The sequence below is a fragment of the Salvelinus namaycush genome, chromosome 25, assembly GCF_016432855.1.
Source record: "Salvelinus namaycush isolate Seneca chromosome 25, SaNama_1.0, whole genome shotgun sequence".
Lineage (NCBI taxonomy): Eukaryota > Metazoa > Chordata > Actinopteri > Salmoniformes > Salmonidae > Salvelinus > Salvelinus namaycush.
The window spans coordinates 32,597,782-32,616,188 of NC_052331.1; the positions used below are offsets into that span (position 1 = coordinate 32,597,782).

At 45.3% G+C, this 18,407-nt stretch overlaps 1 protein-coding gene and 1 long non-coding RNA gene across 5 annotated transcripts; one reads left to right on the forward strand and one right to left on the reverse strand.

Annotated features, from left to right (window-relative positions):
* Positions 1 to 9,081, reverse strand: LOC120020522. Of its 2 annotated transcripts, none has more exons than XR_005472444.1 (10): positions 9,024 to 9,081; positions 8,718 to 8,763; positions 8,450 to 8,564; positions 8,091 to 8,187; positions 7,925 to 7,990; positions 7,735 to 7,822; positions 7,546 to 7,573; positions 6,309 to 7,311; positions 5,651 to 5,731; positions 1 to 1,061 (listed from the first exon to the last, which is right to left on the reverse strand). It is a non-coding gene; the product is annotated as an uncharacterized LOC120020522 (long non-coding RNA). The 2 variants fall into 2 exon arrangements; XR_005472445.1 differs by lacking the exon at positions 1 to 1,061 and adding an exon at positions 2,205 to 4,318.
* A 31-nt stretch (positions 9,082 to 9,112) lies between these two features.
* Positions 9,113 to 18,395, forward strand: glmna (glomulin, FKBP associated protein a). 3 transcript variants are annotated; one of them, XM_038964225.1, is made up of 19 exons: positions 9,113 to 9,178; positions 9,579 to 9,669; positions 11,385 to 11,510; positions 11,918 to 12,031; positions 12,362 to 12,470; positions 12,785 to 13,025; positions 13,323 to 13,422; positions 13,915 to 14,096; positions 14,272 to 14,325; positions 14,474 to 14,504; positions 14,611 to 14,700; positions 14,842 to 14,883; positions 15,027 to 15,100; positions 15,201 to 15,285; positions 15,440 to 15,549; positions 15,711 to 15,774; positions 15,944 to 16,082; positions 17,657 to 17,742; positions 17,879 to 18,395. In XM_038964225.1, the coding sequence occupies exons 2-19, from the start codon at positions 9,631 to 9,633 to the stop codon at positions 17,966 to 17,968; spliced, it is 1,776 nt and encodes a 591-aa protein (XP_038820153.1). In that variant the 5' UTR covers positions 9,113 to 9,178; positions 9,579 to 9,630; the 3' UTR covers positions 17,969 to 18,395. The 3 variants fall into 3 exon arrangements, with proteins under 3 accessions (XP_038820153.1, XP_038820154.1, XP_038820155.1); XM_038964226.1 differs by having other exon boundaries at positions 17,660 to 17,742; XM_038964227.1 differs by lacking the exon at positions 11,385 to 11,510.
* The last annotated feature ends 12 nt before the right edge of the window (positions 18,396 to 18,407 follow it).

The following is an 18,407-nucleotide window of genomic DNA, read 5'->3' on the forward strand; positions in this document are numbered from 1 at the left end:
TCGCACCAACAAAATTTTTTATTGGCTTCAAGCGAAAAGCTTTAGAAATAATATACTAAGGTTATATCTGTAACCGTATCACCCTAAAATGTTTGAATAATAAAATACACAATATATACATAAAGAATCACGATAAAATATTTCTATCCCCTCCAAAATGCTCCTCAGATAATGTTTCTAGTCGCGCGAGCCACCTGGTCCAAAACAAATATTTTCAGACATAACTTTCTTGTCACACTTGGAACAAATGAGATTACAACACCATAAACTTCCTGTGAAGGAAGCTGGGATAAACAGCGACACATTTATTGCACCATTCTCTTCCAGTATGGCAATATAGTCGATCACATGACATTTTTATACACAGTGGAAAACCTGAGTGTGATTTATTTGGTTGTATAGAAGCATGGGATTAAACATTGGAGGCTTGTAACTTTGAAGATTTGATTTAGACATTTACAGTATCATCAGATTCAGTATATCAGTGTTTGTTTGAAAATTAGGAGAGGCATAATAAGACTATACATTTCCACCATGAAGCTGCCAGAATGTGTGTAAACTATGCACCTGTTCAACAATTCCTGTGTAATAACAAGCCTATTCGATGATACAGTATGTTTGCACAATTTTCTTGGAAATTTCAGTCTTCATTTCAGAGCACTAAAGCCTCAACAAGCACTGTCCATATCCTGAGAGAAGATGAAAAGTAATTTCTCTTAATTCTCAATAGTTGTATCAATAAAACTGAAAAATCAACCAAACCAAAGTAATACAAAAAAAGGCAAGGTTCTCCCAATATTGATTTCAAATAAAAGTCAATCAATGATGTATCTATCAGAAGAGCGATACCTCCAGCCCTTGCCGTTCTGATAGGAAACATGTAAAGATTTGGCTGTAACAGTAAAGAAAGTAGTATATAGTAGAGGAGACTGGATGGTTTTGAGTAGCTAGACTAGGCTCTGTAGGTCCTGAAGTGACAGCTGCTGCATCAGAATAGAGAGGTATTTGACTGATGTCAGGCTCTTCAGGGCCTCCTGTACACCGGGGACACCTCTGATAACCTGCAACACACAAACACAATATGGTCAGGAAAAACCAAGGGTTGGGTTATCCTACAAAGCAGGTTTGAGGAGTTAGCGAGGTAACTTTGGTCAACTCTTGAGTTCAACTCGGGATAACCGGTCATTCAAAAGTGGCTCACCTTTTAGCCTGGTAAATTTATATTGCAACGAATCCATCAGAACTATAACCTGCTCTGGGGAAGAGCAACTCACGGCTAATGCCACTTACCCTGAATTAAATGACTGAGCCACGAGTTGAGGACCAATGAAAATCAGATTCCCTCCTTCATTTGAGGAAGACAACTGATTAAATATTTTATTAAAATGTCTGTTAAAAAATACTAATGTTAAAATATATCACATTACCCATTTAGTAATGACAGAAAGCATTTTAAACTTCACGCACAGTAACACTTTTGTATGACCAGAGTGGGGGGAAAGGTGTTTGTGCATTGATAAGCACACCAAAGCAAACCAAAGTCGGCATTAACAATAATAAAATACAGAAGGCACTTCGAAAATACTATTTCACGCCAAAGCTTGCTGAATTTGAAAGAGAAGGATTCTTTAATTTTGATTTCAGCACAAATGAAAATGTGGCACTGACTCGCCCATATATTGACGTTTCAGTATTAAGTCACTGAAGAGTTTGTCGTCCGACTAGCCATGTGCTACATGCACGCGCAGTTACAAACCTGCTAGTTAGCAGCAGGCGGACGAGCAATATCCACCGTCATAGTACGGACGAAGCCAGATGAAATGCGAAGCTAACTGAAGCTGATTAGCTTTAGAAAACCCTGAGTAGATCTAGCTTGCGTCATAGGATTCCCCTCTGGATTCTATCAGATCGCACCTTGTCGGCTATGCACCCTTTGGGCTCCGGAGTGGCGCAGCGGTCTAAGTTTCAACTGAATCTTCTTGACTGCAATCCACTCTAAAGTGATGGGTCACCTTTTGCAACATGGCAAATTACTTTAAAGTAAGGTCTGATAAGCTCTTGAGTGGCGCAGCGGTCTAGAGCCGTCACTACAGACCGTGGTTCGAGTCCAGGCTGTATCACAACTGGCCGTGATTGGGAGTCCCATAGGGCGGCACACAATTGGCCCAGCGTCGTCCGGGTTAGGGTTTGGCCGGGGTAGGGCGTCATTGTAAATAATAATTTGTTCTTAACCGACTTGCCTAGTTAAATAAATGTTAAATAATAAAAACATTAAAGGCAATGTTCCCACGTTTGCTGAGACCGCATTCCATAAATGATACATCTGTCGGCTCAATAGTAAATTACCTTTGGTGCTAGCAAGCAGACTAGATAGTGCTAGGTATCAACAGACAATCCAGAAGGGGCTGGAAACTAGTGAGCATCGATTGGCCAACAGTAACGAGATGTCGCGGAGTATTTGCATAAAGTTCCACATTCCCCAACTTTGGTCCCGCCCTTTTCCAGTCCCTCGCCCACGTTCTTATTGCCCAACGGTACCCGAGCCCACTTCGCTTCTGTCATTGAAAATGAACGTGCTTCTGTTGTTTCATCGCCCCCAACGTGACATGTAGATCTCCTCAGGCATCTATAGTAAATATGTATATGATTTCTGGGTGGCAATATGACTAATCTCCTCAGCAGCACAATGCACATGTTTGTAAAGTCTACAAAGCTGTGTGTTTAAGGGCACACTTTATTTTGTTTAGCCAGTAGGGATGTAAGACATTCCAGATGATATATGTGCCTTTGGTGATGGGAAAAGTATCTCGGAAATAGGCTAACCAGAGGGCTGGTAAATATGTGTTAGGGATACAGGAGCACAGTGTGTATATGTCTCCTGGAGCGTAGCTGCTACCTGGGTCTAGTGTTGCATGAGGCCCATCCATTATTCACACGATTCACCTAACCACAACAACAGAGGCCCGACTAATTACACAGCTGCCATGCAGTAGGTGGGCCTCAACTGCAAATGATTCATGAGATGGATAGTTGGATAGTTGACTGAAATGCTAATGGCTTGGTACTGTTCTATGGTCCTGCAGATATATTGTTAGTAAGTATAAAAATAATGGATAACACTTCGGATAAGTATGTATGCTTTATGATGTGCTTATAATGCAATGTAAGACTTGTCATAAGACTCATTTATCCTTTCTTATAATAAACATTATGAGCCTGACTAAATACGAGACATTTTGAGTTACCGGTAGTTGAAACCATACTGCAGCCAACAGCCAGGTACAACTTTCAATTATTTGTTGAGCACCTCACTCAATAAGGCATGTTCTTTATTATCTACTTATCAGATTGGATGAAGACAACATCTGTAGCCTAGATAAGGTGATATCAACTCAAGAAAGCGTCATCTCTCATTTATTTAGACAGCTATAAATCAGAGCTGAAGTTATGTCCCTGGTCTCCTCTCTGGGGTGGTGTACACAGTGGATCAGTTAGGGACCGAATGGAATGTTTCCCAGGGCGTGTGTGTGTCGCCCCTGGCTGCTGCATCACGGATCTACAGAGGGTTAGGGTTGGGGGGGTAATCAGGTGGAGGAGATAAGGCCGAGAGGCGTCTGTGTGTACACAGACGGGAGCAGCACGGAACTGTCCCACACAGCGCCTGCTAGGCTCACGCCCTGCCACCGACCTGCCTGGGGAAGTAGTGCGCACACACACCACACACGCCATCTGGCACAGGTCAAACAATGCAAGGGCAAGCACACAACGCAGATTGGAGATGCCACACACACACACACACACCACACTGTATATTTCACAGGGCAACATAAAACACAAGGAAACCTTTGAATTGCTGAGCCTGTGGTTATGTGTATGCGTTTTTCATAATAATGAATATACAAATTCTAATTCTATGCATATCTTAATGAAATCATGAGTTTTAACAGGTTGGTATTCACTTTTATGATGTTTAAAATGTACCAAAGAGAGCATCCAAAAGAACACACACACTGCAGTGCACCCTGGATACACACAAGTAGAGATAAATCACTAGGTTAAGTTTGTTGAGAGGGTGTTCCCCCAGGTAAAACAATGTTCCCTGATTTCCTCTGCTGATCCCTGACGGATCCTACTGAGGCACAGGCTCTCCAGCTGTTCCTGCAACAGCACATGACACAGAAACACACACACACACACACACACACACACACACACACACACACACACACACACACACACACACACACACAGATAGAGGAGCACCATAACGATCATGGTCCCCTCTGGGCCTTTGTGAATGATGTTGGTGTTTGTGAACCTGCCATGGGAAAAAAAAGACTGTATAGTAAAAAAATGGCACAGGTCTTGAGAAGCTGAGACAAATTAGTACCGACATCGCACTGCCACCAGGCCTGACATCGCACTGCCACCAGGCCTGACATCGCACTGCCACCAGGCCTGACATCGCACTGCCACCAGGCCTGACATCGCACTGCCACCAGGCCTGACATCACTGATTTTCCATGAAAGAAAAAACACAACAGTCTCTGTCCTTTACTTCAACTTGGCACTGAAAATCTCAAAATCATATTAGCCTAATGTCCAACCATATCAGAGACACCTCATCATATAGATTCAACAATTATAGGTGTTTACTTGACAGTTTGCAGTGTAAGCTCTGGGTGCTGTTCCAGCAGGCCTTAGTAGCTAGCAGAGAATTCCTGGAAACAGGCCTCTCGCTGAAGGTGTGACTCAAGGGCCTCGCTATTAAATCAGAGCTACAGGAAGTCAATAGCACTCTGCCAATCACTACTTCCTGTTGACTGCACCTCAATCAGCCAATCACAGCCCACCTAGTGCCCATGACAGGAACAGAGTTCACCTCTGGCAGTTTGGGGCTACCCTGAAAAGTTCACTCAGTTCGTTGAAGCCTTGTTGCCACATAACTTCTCCATAAATACCAGAGCATGTATTCATAGTGTCTCAGAGTAGTAGTTCTGATCTACGATCATGTGTGTCCTCGTCTCCCGTCCATGTAATCTTATTCACTATGATCAAAAAGCCAATACTGATTCTAGATCAGCACTTCAGAAGACGGTTTATAACTACGGGACCATGTAAATACTGACTGAAATAAGAGTGTAAAATTTCCAATTTCTCTCCCAGACACAGTATTGGATGTTTTTGTAGGAAATGGTGTGTTAAAACAGCAATCTGCAGTGTAATACATCCATTTTTGGACTTATAAATTAACCATACATACCCATTGATTCTTGAAGAATATAACTTATTCTTAGCTTAGTTTAAATGTCATACCCCATCAGAACCCAAAATATAAGCTTGTTTCACTCCAATGTTAGTAAACAAGCATTTAGCTACACCCTCAGTAGCATCTGCTAAATATGTGTATGCGACCAATAAAATTAGATTTCAAATATAAACAAACACTGTATTGCCTCAAAACATGCTTGAAACTCTAGTCTAGGACACTCAGTCCTTGCATCCATAGTTCTGTCTATGAATTTGAGAAGAGTTACATTTCTCCAGGCCCATCCTTCAGCTTTTGACCAAAACAGAGGCGGGGAGGCATTTTTTATTGTTTCAATTAAGGATTGGCCCTTTAACTCTCAGAGTTGACATTGGCACTGACCTGAAGGTCCTGACCAGGTTGTTGAGGTCACTGGAGATGTCAGTCATGGTGAGACGCAGGGAGACCACGATGTTTCTCAGGCTTCACACCACCAAGATGAGGAAAACCGGACATATAAATGCACACACATATACACAGAACTTGGTTTCATTTCTTAAGTTGAGTTCAACAAGCTATAAGACCGAGCTAGTACTTACCAATGCTTCTGCAATATTGCTGGTTGTCAACTATCAGCACATCAGTGACAACATTTTCATTGCATAAAACAGTTTTTTGAACTTTGAAAACCGTAGCAGCATTTTCATACAGACACACACACACACCCTCTAGTGAGCTTCTCAACCATTATGTGTTTCTGTATGAGGTGCTGGGCATGGGGGGGGGGATGGAGAGAGAGCGTGAGAGAAAGAGTGTGAAAGCAGGAGAAAGAGCGTGAAAGCAAGAGAGAGAGCGTAGATGGGAGAGGAGACAAAGAGTGAGGGAAAGAAGTGAGATGAGACATAAAAAAAAAGACATAAAAAAAAACATCTTCATGGTAAAAGCCAACCTCAAAAACAAGACCATCGTCATCATCACGCTTAACATCTCCAATGCTTATACATAGTGCCCCCATCTGGACACTGACGGTTACTACACCACACTTTTATCCCCCACTCACCTCTGAGTCTCAGGGCCCGTTTCCCTGACACCCGGTGGGCTTCCTCCCTTTTGTAGAACTCCCTTACACTCAGCCCCAGCTCCTCTGTATCCCTGCGTATTGTGTCGTAGTCTGGGGATGGAGCAGAGGGTCTCCATGGACCCCCTGGGGACCCGCCGTCCCCTCCATCCCCAACCCCTTCTACAACATCCTCCAGGTTATCTTCATCCAGTTCTTCTTCTTCCTCCTTCTTCTTCGTTTCTACTGTTGTTTTATTAAAGTGGTCTGGGCCATATAGGAACTTCATAGTCTCCTCAGTCCACCATTCGTCGAAGGTCCTCCATAGGCCTTCATCAGCCAGGTTTTGGAGTAGTTTCGTGGCCCTTGAGGAGCCCCTGGGCCCCCCTCCTGCTCATGCCCACCTGGCTGATCCTGAGGCCCGGCTGGGTGGGCTGTGCTGGGGTTGAGTCCCACTGAGGGTTGGGGGTTGGAGCTGGATCTTGATTCTGTACACTGCATTGTGTTGAGGGTTGTTAGTACAGAAGATGTAACCGTGACTGGATCTCTATCCTGCATTGTGACTTGGCTCAGTAGTGCTGCGGCATCCTCCATAGACCGGCCCTCTGGTGAGCCTCTCTCTTCCAGGAAAGGCTGCTGCTCACTGGGGTTGTTTGTATCTGTTGTGTGTTGTTGGGGTCCATCTATGTCATTGATTGTCTTTGTTGGTTCTTTCTGTGATTCTTCTGTATTCTCCTCTGTCTTGTCTTCAGCCTTGTTTGTTTGTTTTGGCATCTTTGTGTCCTTCCCTCCCGACCTTCTCTCCCTCTCCTCGTTCCCTCCCATCCCCTTAGTTGGTGTGCTTGAGCAGACTGCCCCAGCGCACCCTGGGTCCCTGTTGCTGGGAGACCACGCTGGAAACAAAGTGCTGTTCTGTGTCGCTGTGACCGGCTGTGCGGGATCGTCTGGGGTTCTCTGGCGCCACAGAGTACAGAGGTTCCTCACATCCTCCTCTCCAGTGCTACCGCTACAGACAGACAGAGGGAATCAGGTGGAAGTCAGTCAGTCAAGCCACCAATCAATCAATAAATCAATGGATCTATAATTTAATTTGATGTATACAGTCTGTGAATTATTTAATTATTATGCCGTAATGATTGATGAATGGATTCGATAAATGGACAGTTGAATGACAGCTACACATCTTATCAATTAATCGAGACTGTATGAAATTGTAAAAAAAAACAACTAATGTACATACCAATCTCCTTTATTCATTAAGTTTACATCTGGGGGGTTGCAAACAAAAAGAGGAAAAACATGGTCATAAGAAGAGGAGAGTCAACATTTAGGTCATATCTCGACCTAAAGGAAAATGGCGGCCTACCTGAGCACGGCTATATCTGTGGTTAACCATGACTCATTGTAAAGTGAAACGGAACATAATTACCTCTCGTGCTGCCTCAACCACTGAGGGCTCTTTGATATCTGCAGCTCAAAGGACTTGGAGGCTTTGTAGAAGAATTACTGCAGAAGGACTGGGTCAGAAAGGAAAAGGGCATTGTTTCAGTCTTATATCAGTCACGTTCTTCAATGGTGCTGGTCATAACACAACAGAATATCTGATTCTGTACACGTACCTTGCGTTCTGTAATGTCATTGACTTTATTGGTGTTGGTGGAAATGTTTAACTGTTGAGTGGGGACCTATGAAAATAAATATCAGAATAAGTTGGTTTTGACAAAACACTATTTACTCAAAGGCAAGTAAAAAAGGGAGGCCTTTCATAAATAAATGAAACGTTACCTAGCCCAGTTCATTTGAACAGACAGGATAGCCACACAGCTTCACAATAGATCTCTCCTCAACTGTCTTTGTAATTGGCAGAAGTGATCAAGCTTTCCTGCAAAACAAGGACAACATCATGAATACATGACAGATACCGCACACTACCTGAAATAGCGATGTGGTGCTCCTCGATCAACTGATATCTATTGACAGTAACTGTAAAATCTTTCCATGAGGTCATAGATCCTCTTCTAATACTCAAAAGTGGAACCGTTCCAAATCCGCATGTCACCATCTCAGCCACCAACCACAGATAAAAAGAGCAATCTTGTATTTGGATCAGTGTATTTGTAGACCTCAATCTCTATGGTACTCACACAGTCAACCAGGAAGTCCTCCACTACGCTATCCTCCAAGAGACACTCCACCACCTGCACAGGTCTCTTCTCCAGGTCCAGTTTCTCTCTCAGGGTCTCCCTCACTGCCTCTCTCCTGGGGGGCAGGGTTATACACACATAAGCACCAGAAAAACACTAGCCACAAACGTGAGACTAACAACATTGGTAAGAAAATTCATCCAAATATCAGAACGTTTTCAACCTCCACATATGGGGAACATTGACGCAAGCAGGGGGGTGAAAATACCTTCTTGCTTCCTCTGCAGAGGTCTGTGCTTTGACACTTTCCCCATCTGTCAAATAAGTGAAATTAGGTGTCCGTGCTCATGACAGAACGTAATAAGGAAGTTAGCTGTAACCTATACTGTAATTAAATATTAAAGGCTAACGTTCTATGGTTAGCTATGAAACATGTTAGCTAACTATATGTAAACACAACTGTAGCTGCAAGAATGATATCTCCGTTTTCAAAACTTTTTGAGGACTTACAGAGACCCAACAATATCCAAACACAATGTTAATACCGGTCTGATGATGTCTTATAAAAACAAACCCTTTTTCGTTGCTCCTTCTTCATGCTGGTCCAATGTTTTGTGCTAATTTCAACTTTGACCTGTGACGTATTAAATCTACGGCAATTCATCAGGGTCAACGCAGCCGAAACACTTCCGAATCCACGCGACTGACAGTGTCTCCGATAATTGACATGTAAGTAGCAATTCCTCTCATTAATTAAACCGATTAATACTTTAACTATGCCCTTATATTCTTATCCTATGTAGCTTTATGAAACGATTACACTTAGGATCTATTGTTGCCTCGATTTCTCGCCTCAAGGCAAGGCAGCCACAATAATGAAGTGATTTGATCATCATTATCAAATCACTAATGATGGAGTAAAACCAAGATACATTTCTGACATTACATCCATTATGAGTGCCACTCACTCACAGCAAATTAGCTGATGCTTACTAAATAGTCCTACTTTGCCTTGACTCTCTGTTTTGTGTGCCACGGTTTCATACATAAAACAAAACTGTGATGACTGCATTCGAAACGTGTTGTTTAATAACCCGTATTACTGAACACACATTTTTTTCCCTCACAGGAGTGTTTAGTGAAGAGATACCCTCTGTTGGAGTACAGCCGAGACAACGAGGATGGCTCTAGAACAACTGAGTGATATCGTCCAGAGATGTGTAAGTCATAAGAGTCCACATAAGGCAGGGGTGTAAAATTCCATTTAGGGCTTAGTGTCTGCTGGTTTTTGTTTTTTCCTTTCAATTAAGACCTAGACAACCAGGTGAGGAGAGTACCAAATTAATTAGTGACCTTAATGTATCAATCAAGTACAAGGGAGGAGCAAAAACACACAGACACTCAGCCCTGCATGGAATGAGTTTGACACGTGTCCCATGGCAACTGAGTTCACCAGAGCATTGTGTTATGGCTGGTCTCGCTCACCAGACGTCCTCCCCAAGCTGGTCTCGCTCACCCAGACGTCCTCCCCAAGCTGGTCTCGCTCACCCAGACGTCCTCCCCAAGCTGGTCTCGCTCACCCAGACGCCCTCCCCAAGCTGGTCTCGCTCACCCAGACGCCCTCCCCAAGCTGGTCTCGCTCACCAGACGCCCTCCCCAAGCTGGTCTCGCTCACGAGACGTCCTCCCCAAGCTGGTCTCGCTCACCAGACGCCCTCCCCAAGCTGGTCTCGCTCACCCAGACGTCCTCCCAAAGCTGGTCTCGCTCACCAGACACCCTCCCCAAGCTGGTCTCGCACACCCAGACGCCCTCCCCAAGCTGGTCTCGCTCACCCAGACGCCCTCCCCAAGCTGGTCTCGCTCACCAGACGCCCTCCCCAAGCTGGTCTCGCACACCCAGACGCCCTCCCCAAGCTGGTCTCGCTCACCCAGACGTCCTCCCCAAGCTGGTCTCGCTCACCCAGACGTCCTCCCCAAGCTGGTCTCGCTCACCCAGACGTCCTCCCAAAGCTGGTCTCGCTCACCAGACGCCCTCCCCAAGCTGGTCTCGCTCACCCAGACGTCCTCCCCAAGCTGGTCTCGCTCACCAGACGCCCTCCCCAAGCTGGTCTCGCTCACCAGACGCCCTCCCCAAGCTGGTCTCCGCTCACCCAGACGTCCTCCCCAAGCTGGTCTCCGCTCACCCAGACGTCCTCCCCAAGCTGGTCTCCGCTCACCCAGATGTCCTCCCCAAGCTGGTCTCGCACACCCAGACGCCCTCCCCAAGCTGGTCTCGCACACCCAGACGCCCTCCCCAAGCTGGTCTCGCTCACCCAGACGCCCTCCCCAAGCTGGTCTCGCACACCCAGACGCCCTCCCCAAGCTGGTCTCGCACACCCAGACGCCCTCCCCAAGCTGGTCTCGCACACCCAGACGCCCTCCCCAAGCTGGTCTCGCACACCCAGTCGCCCTCCCCAAGCTTGTATCGCACACCCAGACGCCCTCCCCAAGCTGGTCTCGCACACCCAGACGCCCTCCCCAAGCTGGTCTCGCACACCCAGACGCCCTCCCCAAGCTGGTCTCGCACACCCAGACGCCCTCCCCAAGCTGGTCTCCGCTCACCCAGACGCCCTCCCCAAGCTGGTCTCCGCTCACCCAGACGCCCTCCCCAAGCTGGTCTCCGCTCACCCAGACTTCCTCCCAAAGCTGATCTCCGCTCACCCAGACGCCCTCCCCAAGCTGGTCTCGCTCACCCAGACGCCCTCCCCAAGCTGGTCTCGCTCACCCAGACGTCCTCCCCAAGCTGGTCTTGCTCACCCAGACTTCCTCCCAAAGCTCAGATGCTTCGTATAGCTTGTGCGCAGTAGCTTGGGGACGAGGTTAGTAAAGGACAGACCTACCAACCCCCCTTTCCATCTCCCTCTCTCTCTCTTTTTCTCTACCCCTTTCTCATGCAGCAAGCCATCCAGGATGACAACTATACGACTGAGGATTATTCCGTGTTCCAGATAGCTGGACGTACCTGTATAGAGGATGGAGAGAGTGCTCAGGTTCTGAGTATCGTCGTAGATGAGGAAAATAAGGTGAACTAAAGATTGAACCAGACATCTATACCAACTGTTTAGTAAAAAATAAATACAAGTTGTATTATCACATACACTGGATAGGTGCAGTGAAATGTGTTGAAAAAGAGTCGCTCGCTGTGCTGTTTTACAGGGTCAGTCATAGTAGTACGGCGCCCCTGGAGCAAATTAGGGTGAAGTGCCTTGGACATCAACAGATGGTCATTTGGATGTGGTGTGCTGCTTCTCAGCTGAAAGGCTCTCTCTCTTAAAGTAGCCTATATATGTACTTTATAGGGATGTATGGTTGGAACCTGAGGTTTTCCGAACCACATGATCTGACCAGGAAAACCTCTGGGTCATAATTATGGCATATGTTAGTTATTACATAGTGAAGTAATACTACTTCTCCCCCTGTTTTTCTGTAGAACATAGTGAGATGTATGGGCTGGAACCTGCTGGGTCCTCTGGTTCAGATTCTGCTGAAGAAGGAGGAAAATAATCTTCCTCACTGCCTCGCCATCCTCACACACCTGCTGGAGGTCTGTTTACATGTTCTAATTATTATACGTTATTACAAAGGTCTAATACTCTGCGTTTTGACCAATCATATCAGAACTTTACACATAAGCTCTTTTTCCGAGCTGATCTGATTGAAATGGGCTGCCTGTCTAAACGCAGCCATATTGTTGTTTTGGTTATAAAATGTAAATGTTTGCTAGTCTGGCCCCAGATCACCATAGGAGTTGGCAAGATATTACAAACAGATCTGAGATTAGGCTACATGTTTGCATGTCCAGACACGGAAGTGCATTGACACAGAAAAAAAACCACAAAAAAAACTCTCTGTATTCTTGTGTGTGATTGGTCAGGTTTGCAGTCCCAAGGAGCTACTGGTTGGCTTGCTGGAGCAGGTTGAGGAGGCCCACCCTGACTCTATCGCAGAGACCGTCATCCTCCTGCTGCAGCCACTACAGAAAGGTGAGGAACACCTTTCTGTAGTGGCTGAATGGAAAACCTTCAATATTGTTTGACATTCTTGACGATTAAGAAGTTTCTGTATCCTGTCCCTTTCCAATTCCTTAATGCCTACTCTCTGCTACCACTCTCTCAATCTACACATCCCTTATCACCTATCCACTCTCTTACTGCCTTCCCACCCACATCCTCTACTCTCTCTCTCTCACTCACCCTAATGCCCTTTGCCCCTACTCACATTTCCCTGTCTACTCCCACCCTTTTCCCCACACTGACCCTCTCCCTTACTGTCCCCACCTCTCCACCCTCCCCCTCAGTGTTGTTGCGGCTGGGCGGCCGGAAGGCCTCCTCGGTGGGCATGGCTCTCTCCACTCTGCTGGGCCAGGTGGCCAGGCTGCCCGTGCCCCAGACCAAGGAGCAGGAGGAGGACGACGTGTTCAACCTGTGCCGCTGCTGCTCGGCCCTGCTGGTCTTTGTCAGGCCCTTCGTGGAGGAGGCCAAGCAGAGCAGGACGCCCACGCCCAAAGAGGATGAGCTGAGGACTGAGCTGCTGAAGTTGTAGGTCTACATGTTTTATTGGGGAGCTATTGGGTTAAGTGAATGGGGGAAGCTTTGTTAAGATGTGGATTGTTTTATTTGTATTTTTTTACATGGGGACAGATACAATACATCATCATACTGTAGCTTAGCAGATGAGCATTGGATTCTGATTGTTTAATAGTCACATGTACAGGGTTGCAGGTGTGATTGCAGGGTACAGTGAAATTCTTCGGCTCCGAGCTCCAACGTGAAAGTACGGTGCATTAAGTGTCTAGGTGCATGAACAGAGTGTGTGTGTGTGTGTTGTCACCCTAGCTGTATGAAGAGTCTTTGTGAGCCTCTTCTGGAGGTGCAGCTGAAGGATCCTGAAACCCTAGCAGAATCTCCCCTCAGGAACTTTGCCACAGAGATTCTGGTAAGATGCCTGCTCAGATTGTGACCATTGCTCCTCTCATAGCCTGGTTCCAGATCTGTTTGTGTTGTATATCTAAATCATATGGTCATTGACCAGACTATAGGAGACTGTTAATTGTGGCTATATAGCACAAACAGCTCTGGAAACAGGCTAGCTCTTTTTATACTATTCATGAAGATTACATTTGACTTCCATTTAAGTGTTTACATTAGTCATTTTGCAGACGCTCTGGACTTACAGGAGCAATTAGAGTTAAGTGCCTTGCTCAAGGTCACATCAACATATTTTTTTACCTAGTCGGCTTGGGGATTCGATCCAGCGACCTTTCGGTTACTGACTCAACGCTCTTAACCGCTAGGCTACCTGAGTTCTCATACAACTAGGTGAAACTTCATCCTGTATAGGGGTAACTAACTAATAAAGGGCTAACCCTCTCTATACTTTGGTTAACTCTGCTCCTCCTGTGTGTGTGTTTTTTTTTTTTTATTGCAGGGCATCCTGTCGGACATCGGGGAGTCCCTCCCTGACCTACTGTCTCACAGCCTGCTGAGGAGGAGAGAGGTGCCTGGGTTCCTGGAGGAAGAGGTGTGCTACCCCAAAGAGTCTCTGGCCAGCCTGGCCTACCTGCTGTTCGTCCAGCACATTGCCATGGATACTTTCCCCACAGTCTTCAGGTAGGGAATAAAGACTGTGTTTTCAGTTCACATTACTCTGAAAGTACTGTTGCACCTGGCTAAGAAGTTTTTTATTCAATTTGTATTGTATGCCTCGGTGGTACTGGGGTTGGTTGGCTCTTAATGTAAGTGCTAAAACAGTGTTGATTGTCCTAACACTCTTTTCTTCTTCCAGCTCAGTGTTTGTTCTTCAGTGTAATATGGAATACATCAACCTCTTCTTGAGCAGGTACATATTCATTTACTTTTGACTTTCTTTTCCAATTTATGTAAATGACAAAGTACAGCATTTTATAGACTTCTGTAAAGTCTTGAAAATTGGTTTTGATTGTGTCTAAATCCAAACAATATATTTTGTGCTCTTTTTCCCCCCCCAGAACAGAAGAATCCAGGCTGCAGAAAGGACTGGTAAAGGTTCCTCTGTTTAAAAGTCGGAAGACCAGCAATTATTTACAAGTAACACTTTCTCATTGACCTTCTACGACTCTTAATTGCTTGTTTGTCCTTTACTAAGGACCTGTATGAAAAGAGCCTGGTTAGGGTTGAGGACAACAGTCTCCCAGTCCAGCTAATGGAGCTCAAATCCTTCTTCAGTGTCCCTCAGGTAAAACAAAACGTCCTATATTGATGTAATGCCGCAAATACTTGGGATAGCTTGTGTTTAATCAATCAGTAGAGAGGAATTGCTTCATCCCATCTCGCTGTGTGAATCACGATGACATTTTATCCTTCCTTTACATTTTAGAACTTGGTGAAAGTCATGACATTGTGTCCAATTCAGCATTTGGTAAGTAACCTGTATACATATGTTTACCATGACTACTTTGTCCTCTGGAGGTTGGATTTATATATATATTACATATATATATATATATATATATACATATATATTACTAACATTAGCGGTCAAATGTTATTTTCTGTTCACAGAGAATTAAAGGACTGAAAGTGCTGCAGTTGAGCATCGATAAATTTGACACGGAAGCCAAATACAAATTCTTCCAGTTAAGTTCACACCTGTAGAACAATATGGCCGCTCTCTTGTTCTGACACTTTTCTGTAAGATGCTCAGTCTTTTTCTGATAACTTTTCATATCATTTTAGGTGCATGCTGAAGACAAGTCACCATGCAGGAGTAGAGGGCTACATCATCAAGAACATCAAAAACCAGATCGACATTGCCTTAAAGGTATGGCGCTCATGGTTTTGCGCCTTTTCAGATTTACATGGCTAGCAAATGTAAATGATTTGACATTTTTGGGCTAAAACTTCAAAAAAGTGAACTATACCTTTACCAATGGTGCTATATTACCTATGTAAATGTACATATCTCTCCTCGTCAGCCGGACAAGGGTAACGAGTGGTTCATGGGGGCACACCTGTTCCCTCTCCTGCGTCAGGTGCTGTGTCTCCCCCAGGGTCCTGAGACCGACCTCCTACAGAACCTGGACAGGTCAGTCCACTCCACCCCAACTACCAGTAGTTGACAGATGCAATGTTTTCCACCCACCATCCAGGCAATATTCACTACAATAATTGATCGATTCAAACAAGTTTTGCCCAGTGATCAGTAGTAGGGTGTAGTGAGACTAAACGCCTTTGTCTTTCTAACAGGGTGATGGAGTCTCTGAACCTGCTGCGCTATTTACTCATCAGAGACAAAGCGTGGAGGAACCAGGTAGCTACTCCCTTCTGCAATAGCCATATTGCAGAAGGGATGCATGCAATGTTTATGAACACAAAAAGTGTAATTTTGATATAGTGAGGATGACTGATGATGTTTACACTATTGCCTGGTCTTCTTTGGATTAATTGAATGCACACACTAATCATTCTCTGGTGTCCAGACGGGGATCTGGACTGAGCTGTATAAGATTGAGGACTACTACATGAAGCCACTACGCATGGGGTTGAACATGTCCAAAGCCCACTACGAGGCTGAGCTCCAGAACACCAAAGACAACAGCAAGAAGACCAATGCTAAAGGTGAGACACAACCACTTAGTCTCGTCTAGTGCCAGCTGGTATTCTTCCTAACCTCAGCAAAAAAAGAAACGTCCCTTTTTCAGGACCCTGTCTTTCAAAGATAATTCGTAAAAATCCAAATAACTTCACAGATCTTCATTGTAAAGGGTTTACACTGTTTCCCATGCTTGTTCAAAGAACCATAAACAATTAATGAACATGCACCTGTGGAACGGTCGTTAAGACACTAACAGCTTACAGGCGGTAGGCAATTAAGGTCACAGTTATGAAAACTTAGGACACTAAAGAGGCCTTTCTACTGACTCTGAAAAACACCAAAAGAAAGATGCCCAGGGTCCCTGCTCATCTGCGTGAACGTGCCTTAGGCATGCTGCAAGGAGGCATGAGGACTGCAGATGTGGCCAGAGCAATAAATTGCCATGTCCGTACTGTGAGACGCCTAAGACAGCGCTACAGGAAGACAGGACGGACAGCTGATCGTCCTCGCAGTGGCAGACCACGTGTAACAACACCTGCACAGGATCGGTACATTCGGACATCACACCTGCGGGATAGGTACAGGATGGCAACAACTGCCCGGGTTACACCAGGAATGCACAATCCCTCCATCAGTGCTCAGACTGTCCGCAATAGGCTGAGAGAGGCTGGACCGAGGGCTTGTAGGCCTGTTGTAAGGCAGGTCCTCACCTGACATCACCGGCAACAACCTCGCCTACGGGCACAAACCCACCGTAGCTAGACCAGACAGGACTGGCAAAAGGTGCTCTTCACTGACAAGTCGTGGTTTGTCTCACCAGGGGTGATGGTCGGATTTGCATTTATCGTCAAAGGAATGAGCGGTACACCGAGGCCTGTACTCTGGAGCGGGATCGATTTGGAGGTGGAGGGTCCGTCATGGCCTGGGGCGGTTTGTCACAGCATCATCGCAGGCAATCTCAAAGCTGTACGTTACAGGGAAGACATCCTCTTCCCTCATGTGGTACCCTTCCTGCAGGCTCATCCTGACATGACCCTCCAGCATGACAATGCCACCAGCTATATTGCTTGTTCTGTGCGTGATTTCCTGCAAGACAGGAATGTCAGTGTTCTGCCATGGCCAGCAAAGAGCCCGGATCTCAATCCCATTGAGCACATCTGGGACCTGTTGGATCGGAGGGTGAGGGCTAGGGCCATTCCCCCCCCGAAGAAATGTCCGGGGACTTGCAGGTACCTTGGTGGAAGAGTGGGGTAACATCTCACAGCAAGAACTGGCAAATCTGGTGCAGTCCATGAGGAGGACTTAATGCAGCTGGTGGCCACACCAGATACTGTTACTTTTGATTTTGACCCCCCCTTGTTCAGGGACACATTATTCAATTTCTGTTAGTCACGTCTGTGGAACTTGTTCAGTTAACTTATGTTCTTACAAATATTTACATGTTAAGTTTGCTGAAAATGAACGCAGTTGAGTGAGAGGACATTTCTTTTTTTGACAAGTTTACTTCTGTGGTGTCTATTTTGGCTCCCTGGCATCTTAGGGAATTGGCTTTAGATCCATGTTTTCTTCATGTGATAGTAACTTCTGTTTGTCTTAGCAGAGTCCCAGATCCAGGAGTCAGTGTGCTCTTTGACAGTAGGGAACGAGAAGATGCCAAACATGACACCAGAGATGCAGCTTCAGGTAAAACATTTCGATACATCTGTATACAAATATTGTTTGTTGTTGGGTAATTTGAGAATTAGCATGATTTATACATTTCTGCCTACTTTGTATGTAAATGTATTTTTAATATCATGCTTGCCATTTGTCATTGTAGGTTCTGCACTCGGCACTGCACACGTTTGACATGATGGAGAGCGTCTTGGCGAGAATAGAGGAAATCATCGAAGTGAAAGAGAAACCCTGAGCAGCAGTAGAACCGGGTAACAATTTCACTGTGTTGTATTGAGGCCTCATAATTGAACTCCCTCCCTGTTGCCTAGATAAGGGAACAGGTGATCGATAGAAAAGCGATTTGGGTCATTAAGCGGATCACTTGTTTCTGGTGAACTTTCTTTGGATTCTGACAATGTGATTTTTTTATTTTGGCATCGTTACCTAAATATGTCAGGTTCAGGCATAATGACACCAAGACCAGCTTCTTGAATAGCTGCAATAAGAAAGCATGTTGAGTCTTCAACTCTACCAGACTAAATGCTCAATGGCAGTTATTTAAAAATGATTGTCTGCCATTTATTTAGTTACTCAAATGCCACTAAGTTAGATCATGTTGATGGATCTTTGTTAGACAGTTAATAAACTCAAGCCTTTCTAACCATGCTGTGCAAATGGTCTTCATCAGTTCC

Excerpts from the sequence above, each read along its gene's own strand:
- glmna (XM_038964225.1), top strand. The coding sequence starts at position 9,631 with ATGGCTCTAGAACAACTGAGTGATATCGTCCAGAGATGT. Across the intron at positions 11,511-11,917 it reads TCGTAGATGAGGAAAATAAG|AACATAGTGAGATGTATGGG; the intron begins GTGAACTAAAGA and ends GTTTTTCTGTAG. Across the intron at positions 15,550-15,710 it reads CTCCTACAGAACCTGGACAG|GGTGATGGAGTCTCTGAACC; the intron begins GTCAGTCCACTC and ends TCTTTCTAACAG.